The sequence below is a fragment of the Montipora capricornis genome, chromosome 1 (genome assembly GCF_036669925.1).
Source record: "Montipora capricornis isolate CH-2021 chromosome 1, ASM3666992v2, whole genome shotgun sequence".
NCBI classification, from domain to species: domain Eukaryota; kingdom Metazoa; phylum Cnidaria; class Anthozoa; order Scleractinia; family Acroporidae; genus Montipora; species Montipora capricornis.
In genome coordinates this window covers 4,609,617-4,618,382 of record NC_090883.1, presented here as the reverse complement: position 1 = coordinate 4,618,382, position 8,766 = coordinate 4,609,617, and the positions used below count along the sequence as shown (strand labels likewise).

Genomic DNA, 8,766 nt, shown 5'->3' with positions numbered 1-8,766 from the left:
CACCAATACTTTTTAGGGTATGTAATTAAAGTAACCAATGTACAACTTCTCCTTTGACTTGAAAGAAAACGAAGAACCTGTCCAACTAAGGGGAGCGGTGGAAAGAGGTATGGACGATCGAGAAAAGCAGCGTCCTTATTTACATCCTGGGCGAATAAATTCATTCCACATGAGGCTGGTGAAGGGTAAAGGGAAAAGTGTGGCACATTCGAGTCTAATGCCATTAGATCACAGGTGTGACCCCGGGGCCACCAAACTCTCGCTGGGTGGAGCTTGCTATCAAGAACAGATAAACGACGGGACGGAGCATCCGCTGGCTTCTCGCCAGATGGTACATAGGTTATATCAAGGGAAATGTTAAGTTGCTCCATTGTTAAAAACAATCTCAGGGATGCACTTCTCCCTCCTTGCCTAGACCATGTGTCGACAACAGCCTTGTTATCTACGTGTGCATCTACCCAAGCATTTCGTACTAGGTCCGGGAAGGATGCAAGGGCTTTATCCAAAGCCAAGGCTTCTCTTGTGTTGATATCGAGAGTTTTTTCTTTGACAGACCAATAATCTGATGCAGTCAAAGTTTCCTGCGACATCAAAGAGGCACCCCAACCGGTCCCTGACGGGTCCGTGGCAAAAGAGATTCGTATGTGGCGCTTATCTCTCCAAGGGAGAGGATCATCCCAGGTCTCGAGGAAGAGCCAGTGGGTAAACTTTTCACAGAGGTTGTTATCAATCTTGACCAGGCAATGGGTTCCCATGCCTTTGGAGATGGCTGAAGTCCTTTTTCTTGTAAACAGGATTGCCCCAGGGACCGGCAGAGAAAAAGAATCACACTTTCCCGTGAGTCGCTGAAGGGTCTTAAATGATATGCTTTTGCAGGCCAAATTTTGCTGGCCTATGTTAAGGAATTTCACTTTCTTGGCCGGGATGAGGTGGAAAGCCTGTTGAGTCTGAGAGGAACCCCAAGCATGGTACAACTTGAGCCCGGCAGAAAATAGACTTGGAAAGACGCAAAAAATAACCCAGTCGAATCAAATAATAACTAACCAAAAAGACAGCTAAGTTGGCAGCTGCCAGGTTACGTTCGTCAGCTGTTTGCAATTGAGAATATGGACTTCGGGTAAGATCAACCTGAAGCTGACCATTGTGACGATCATCAATATACAACAGGCATGGGACGACCAACTAACGGAGGAAGTTAGTTGCTACAAGACTAGTACAGTGGTAAACAAGAGGCGAGATTTTCCAGCCAAAAGGGAGGGTGTTATAAGCGAAATACCACCTGCCCCACTGGATTCCAAAATAGGTGCGACCTGCCAACAATGGGTGATCGTATCCAGACTTACCATCGAGAACAGTTTGGTAAGATTCACGGCTAACATACTACCTAACTTGAACGGGACGTCTACCATCCAAAGGTTAAGGAAGCGGGCATCGTGGCATAAGCGAGGCTTCCACAGTCAGTGGCAATACTAGGTGAGGTGGGGGAATCTGACCAACAAGCCCCAACACAGAGATCGTGCCAGAGTAGATTCTAGCAAGCAATGTCCTACAGACAAAGTCGGCAAATTGTCGACATGAAGGGTTATTTCTGAATTCAACGGCTGGAAGGTGAGCCGAATCATAGAATACCCCTTTAAAAGTACCCCAAAAGGGGCAAAAGAAATTTTCCACCGAAATCTTATGCCGAATCCAACATAAGACCTGAGTTTGTTGAGGGCCTGGAGCAGGGCCTACTATTTCTTCCCATTGTCCCACGTGGTTTTGTAATTCCCCAGTACAAAAATGATCTGGATCTCTGAATTGTAATTCAGAAACAGTACCAAGGGCATCATCCTGAAAGATTCGACTGAGCCTTTCTTCTGGAAACGTTGCCAACCCTGTGCTGGCCCCTACAGGGTTTCCCCTCCAATCAGTCCAACACACTTTTTTGGGAAGTGACTGGGCTGCAGCTAAGACAGAGACGTCAAAAGATGGATCAAGCTCCCATTCCCATGCCAGATCCAAGGATGGACAAAAAGCCGTGGGTAGAGACATATTAACAGCATAAAGGGAAAGACCCAAGGGCCAGCAGGAGGTCACATGACCAGGAGGGTATTTTGAGATATCCCGTTTTCACAATTGTTACTCACTGCAGTCCCCAGGGTGGGATTTATGAGAAAAGACAGTTTAACAAGCATTTATTCAATCATCAACTATCAATCACTTATTTAATCACAATCATTCAACAAACAGCTTCACTTATCGTTTCTTTGTTAATTATTTGCAATATGCGGGGAAGATTCAACAAGATCCCTCTTCCTCTTAAAACAGGTTGCCCTAGTATGGCCAAACCTCTGACAGTAATAGCAACGAAAAGATTTATAAGGGGCTGAGGCTACATCGCGACGAAGAGGCCTAGTAAAACTACGTTCCTGGCGCCCTTGGGTGTGCTTGTCAACCTTGGCTACTATTTCCAAAACCCTCTCTTGATCCTCATCCCCCAAAAGGGGGAGAAGACAATCACGCAACTGGCCATCAGAACTAGAATGGAGCCTGGAACAAAGGGTCTCACAGGCCAATCTGTAGTAGTTGGCTCGATCGTGTCTGCTGTCTTGAGCAGCATCGTTTATGGCTTCAATCAGTTCCATTGCCTCGAAACAGGAGAACTCAGCAATAGGACGCGCGGACAGGATTCTAACTTTACCCAATAGGCTCTCCAGGGGCGGGGTAGTTAGTGACTCAACCCTCTTTGCAACTCAGTAAGGTTCCTCGTAAGATTCCAAAAAGAGTCACAGAAAATACATTTAAACATCTGCCGGCAGAGCTCAAACAGTCCCTTAAAAACCACTACACAAAATTTGTAAATATGATAGTTTAAGAACAATAACAACAAACGGATCCTTGCCGATCAGATTATGTCTCAAAAGAATGACGCCAAAACTATAACAACCTAAAAGACACCATTAATGATCAGCACAACATTTTTCGCCGAGAAATCATATGTCTAAAATTGAAACAGGTAATGAAGTTTACACTATAACGACCAAAAATACCTATAATCAACCATGAAGCACTAAACTGAAAAAGAAAAAACAGGCGGGTTCACACCAAACATTAGTGCCCAATCAGGAACTATTAAAGATGCAAATGCATAGCGCAAAAGTCACATTACTGAGAAAGAATTATACTCAAAAGAATTATCCACCAAGACATCAATAGTAAAACCCCGAACTCCAGACAATAATTACTCTAAGCACACTCATCAGTGAACATCCAACGTAGTCCCGACAAAAGAATGATGCCAATAAGAGTACAATCAAAAAACTCAGCTCAAACAATATCCATTGTAAACACACTCATTAGTGATCATCGAATCGCTCTGCCAACGAAAGAATCATGTCACTAAGAGAACAATCCAATATTGAGCTCAAATAATATGCATTATAAACGCGCTCATTAGTGATTCTCATATCGCTCCTCTGATAAAAGAATCATGTCACTAAGAGAACAATCAAATACTGGGCTCAAAAACAATATGCATTGTAAAACCACTCGTTAGTGATCATCAAATCGCTCCCCAGATGAAAGAATCATGTCACTAAGAGAACAATCAAATACTGAGCTCAAAAAACAATATGCATTGTAAACCCACTCATTAATGATCATCAAACAGCTCCTCTGATGAAAGAATCATGTCACGAAGAGTACAATCAAATACTGAGCTCAAAAACAATATGCATTGTAAACCCACTCATTAGTGATCATCAAATCGCTCTCCTGACGTAAGAATCATGTCACCAAGAGAACAATCAAATACTGAGCACAAACAATACGCTCATTTACTGATCATCAAATCGCTCTCCTGACAAAAGAATCGTGTGACTAAGAGAACAATCAAATACTGAGCTCGGAAACAATATGCATTGTATACCCACTCATTAGTGATTATCAAATCGCTCTCCTGAGGAAAGAATCATGTCACCAAGAGTACAATTCAACACAGCTCAAACAACGTGCATTGTAAACACACTCATTAGGGATCACTGAACCGCTCTTTTGACGAAAGAGTCATGTCCAGCTCAACAATAGTCGTTGTAAAGACATTCATAACAGCAAACACTAATCACAGCCCCAAGTGAAAAAATGTAAAAGTACTTCAAATGAAACCAACTGTACCACAAGTGAAATTTCCCCAATAACCTTTAGATAACCCCTTCAACCAAGCAATCCAGACGGGGAACCAAATGTCCAAATGTGAGCAACTATGGAAACTCATTTTGAACAGCAGAGGATAAATTTCATCACACAAAAGACTAAAGCACAGAAGAGTCGTTACCTCGCGTTCTTCTTGAGCTGGCGGTTGTGCCGGCTGGGCTGGCTGTGCTAGCTGAGCCGGCTGTGCCGGCTGTGCTGGCTGTGCTGGTGGTTGCGGTGCTTGCAGTGCTAGCGCTGCTGGACACGCTGGCCGCGCTGGCTGAATAGGCATTTGTGGATATACCATCAGAAGTACAGGCAATCTTCTTCACTTGAAATTCGAGGGTCGTAGAAAGGAGTCGCCATCTTCTCTTCCGGGCGCTTGATCACGTTTGAAGGGCAAAATGCTAGTGAGAGTCATCTTTTATCCCTATTCAACATCCCTAGGGATTGCCAGACTCAATGGAGTTTGGGTAGTAAGACCTCTGAGATTCAGTCGTCGTGCTTCACTTCGAGTGTTTTGAATAGTGAAAGGAGCTACAATCTTGGACAAACCTACTTGAGCAAAGTAGCCTTTTGGTGTCCAAAAATCTTTCACGAAAACCCCTGGCTCAACAGTATTACTGCAGTAACTCCCCCCTCCCCTCCCCCTATTCAATGTTGACTTAAACAAGCCGCAATTCTTGGGAAAGCGTTTCGGAGCCACAAACAACATTGAGGGGGGGGGGGGGGTGTTGAAACTCGGTTGTTAGTGCTTTCACATAAGCAGACTTTGGAGCTCGTGTTTCTCAACAGTTTTGTCCAAGATTGTAGAATTTACATTTTATTAGATAATAGTTAAGTGAAAGACTGTTCAGGCAGCAACCTTTTTCATTTCCCTTCTGTAAATGGTGTGGAATCAGTGCTCGACACTAACTTTTTTGGATACTAGGCAGTGGGCTAGTAAGCACAGTAAGTCACTAGTCCAAAACAAAGGCTAGAGAATTAGGAACCATTAACCTTCTGGTGTCCTGCCTCTCCCCAGACACCCTGTTATTTGTCCAGTTACACTTTAAGAAACTGTAATATATATTAAATAAAATAAAAAAGAATAAGACTCACTCTGATGTCATTATTTTATTCTCTCATATTAACAGTAAATATGAACGTTCAAGATACTAGCCTGCCAGAACAATTTTATCAATTCAATGACTTAAGCAATCAATGACTTCATTGAAGTTCAGTTGCGTATGCTACAGGAATGACTTGTACTAAGCAACATGTTTCAAAGTATTACATAAACAGTGAGTCTACTCTGCATCTCTCTTATTCTGGTCCAAATACTCTGGCCTCCTCCTTCTTTCACCTGAAGTGAACCAACATGCACCTGCTCGTGTTGCATCATATTCTTCGTGGCTTGGACCATTGATGGCAATGTGCATCAGAGCACTTACTGTTGGGACATCAAGGCATGCTCTGTGGTCGGTCATGATTCTGTTTAAGCAGCTGTTGCCTCTTTCAACACATGCAGTCTGCACTGGAATGATCAAGCACAGTTCTATCACCATGAGCAGATTTGGAAATTCATTCCCATAAACGGTGAACATGTGAAGCCAAAAGTCCTGAACACTCTGTTCCCTCAGCTGAGGCGTTCGGTATACTAACAGTTTTAATTCAAGCCATTCATCCAGACAGGCTTGCTCATCAAAATTATGCCTTTTGAGAAGTGCTTGAAAATGCTGTTTTATGTCAGTTAGCTTGTTGTCACCAAAGACGAGGAGATCTTGCCTCTCTCTTGGCCACAACTAGGGGTTGCTTAGATCGGCTGCTCCATAGAGGACTGGATCCTCCTGGAAATTGGAAAATCTCTTGTGAAAGTATTCCTTGGCAGATGTGGTAAGTTTTGTTTTGATAGTTGTATAAGAAGCATCATCTCCATTCTCTCTTGTGAGATGAATTCCTTTAAACACGTTGTCATCAGTAATCTCTGCACAAAATGATCTGAAATGTTCTCCAGGCCTGAGGTTCATAGCATCTAAAGCTCCACAAAGGGTCTGAATCTTCAGTTGTACAGCTGAAACAGTTACATCATCTCTTTGGAAAAATAAAGATGCCTTGCTAACTTCTTTGATGACATCCAGTAAAAGGTGCATGAACTTCAAGAATTTAAAACTCTTCAATTTCTTGGAGTAGTTTTTGGCTCTTCCTTGCATTTGAGCACTACTGTCTCGTGCCTGCGAAGCATGTTCAAAGTGGATAACAATGAACCTGTAGTTCTTGCAGAGCAGTACCTGTTGAGCCTGAAGCAAATGGGGTACCCATCTAGATCCATCAGCCTTAATACACTTGTATGCCTTCTCATCCATTGATTCAGCAAGATCTTTTAACTCTTTTAGTGCCTTGCAGGAATACTTGTAATACTTCCACATGCCTTGCAACAATTCCTTTACTTCTTGGAAGAGAGGAATACCCTTTATTGTATCTTGTAATCCCAGTTCTAGTTTATGGGCAATGCAGTGGACAGATATAAGGCTTGGTATGTCTTGTTTTAAGATCCCAAAGACGCCTCCATGCTGTCCCACCATCACATTGGCTCCATCGGTTCCAAGGCAGGCAGTTTTATCTTTCCAATTCCGATCTTTCTCATCCATGGCTAACGTGATAGCTTCTGTAATCCCCTGAGCCTTCCCATTTGGACATTCTTTCAAGGCAACAAAAGTGTTGACTGCTTTATCATTCTCTAACAGTTTAACATAAACATGAAGCACCTCTCCGGTACCTATATGAGTAGTACCATCAGCCATGACACTAATAAATCTTGCACTTGTCACTTTTCGAGACAAATCACATTCAAACTGCTCTACAATAGCTGTGATAAAGTTCTTGCATACTTTCTCATTGTGATAAGTTTGTCCCAATTTCACTCCATGTTTTGTCTCTAAAGAAACGATACTTTCATATACTGTGAATGGAAGTTCAAGCTTGGCAACGAAATAGGCTACCTCAAATAATTTTTTCATCTTCAATTGCACTTCTTCTGATACAGCAGCAAGTGCTCTTGGAAGTGGAGTTTTCTCAGGATTGCATCGAAACATAAAAGCTTTTGTTACCTTTACGTGGGGTATGCAACTTTCATGACTTCTTATCGAATCCAAACGGAAATTATCTGTCCCTGTGACAAAAGTCGAGTTCGGATTTGCTAATCTCTCAGCGCTTTTGTTTGAGTCCCCACAAGTTGCACAGTACATTTTTCCGTCAATGAATCGCAGCCATGGATATGTTTTCTTCCAGCTCGGTTGAAAATTTCTTGAGTGTTGATCGCACTTCTTTTTTTCTTCATGCTGCATGACGTGGTCCTCTTGCAGACTCTGTAAATCTGCCTTAGGATCCTCGGCCGTAGCAGGGCGTTTCCTTGAAGGTAAGGCATCAAAAAAGCTTGAAATCTTTCTCATTCTTGGAGTTACGTGACGTGCGAAAAATCTCCAAAATGGCGTCTGTTTTGCGAGGTGATCGTACCAAACCCCTTTCATATGGACTCATTGCAAGTCCTGTGGTTTGTATTACTAAAAAATACTACAAACAAGCTCCTGATAAAGCGTCCCACAAAAACTTTCCAAGTTATAAAGTTGTAGTACATAAATTTTTCCACAAAACTAACTAGTCTAGGGGCTACTAGGAGCACATTTTCACTAGTCCTGGGATAGTGGACAAGCGTTAGTGTCGAGCACTGGGAATGTGGGTGATGACAACACCAGACAGAAAATGAAGACATGGTACACTGTTGGATATAATACGTTCTGTCACTGAGATATAGTTTTCACGCTGTTTTGCATTATCCAGTACACTGGGTAAACACTTTCCATTTTCCATGCCAAAAATTCCTACTCCAGGAGGTTGTCACTCAGGTGGTTTCCATGGACACGATTTTCAGTGCTTATTACAGAGACATAGTGCTTGTCAATATTTTTATGTACCTCTTGACGATAATCAATGTTGTCAAATGTAATTTTTCTTCCAACATCTGGCTGAAAGAGGTTTGTACTGCTTGGGGGTGGGTCAACTGTACAAGCTTCATCCTGCGTGAATGTTGTTACTGACTGATGTTGTTGAGCCATGTACTGACCTTTTATTGATAACAGCATCTGTGATGGACTTGGTGTGCTCTTTGCCATATTCATCCAGCTTCTTGTACAAAAAAGTATGAGAAACTGCTACTCTCAAGGCACTCAATTGGGCAACGGTGGACTGAAGGGCATAAATCAATTGCTTAATTTTTTTTAAATTTAAAACCCTTACCGGCCAGTTGGAATGGTACAGGAAGATTGTCAGCAATAGTTGTGCAGCAATCATCTATTTAGATCAGTTGCGTAGACAAAGTGCGGCTGCCATGGCCACTGCTCCAAAATGTGTCCTGCATTCTTGTTTGGCTCTGCTTTTGGAATTAATACATGCTGCCGAGAGAAGTGAATGAAACAGAGGCGCTCTCTCCTTGATTTCCTCTGATGCTTTTTCTGTAGTAAAAGACAACATGCTCTCTTTGTCTGTCTTTCAAACACAGCTCGCGTCTTTCTTCGAACAAAGGTGAGAAGCCTCTGTCTCGATGTCCTTTCGCAT

The 8,766-nt window shown here is 42.6% G+C and overlaps 1 protein-coding gene across 1 annotated transcript; it reads right to left on the bottom strand.

Moving 5' to 3' along the window:
- Positions 1-5,957: 5,957 nt before the first annotated feature.
- Positions 5,958-7,604, bottom strand: LOC138055051 (zinc finger protein 862-like). Its single transcript, XM_068901184.1, has one exon. The coding sequence runs from the start codon at positions 7,602-7,604 to the stop codon at positions 5,958-5,960; it is 1,647 nt and encodes a 548-aa protein (XP_068757285.1).
- Positions 7,605-8,766: the final 1,162 nt, after the last annotated feature.

What these genes read in the sequence shown, in the direction of transcription:
- LOC138055051 (XM_068901184.1), bottom strand. Translation starts at nt 7,604, where the DNA reads ATGAGAAAGATTTCAAGCTTTTTTGATGCCTTACCTTCAAGGAAACGC.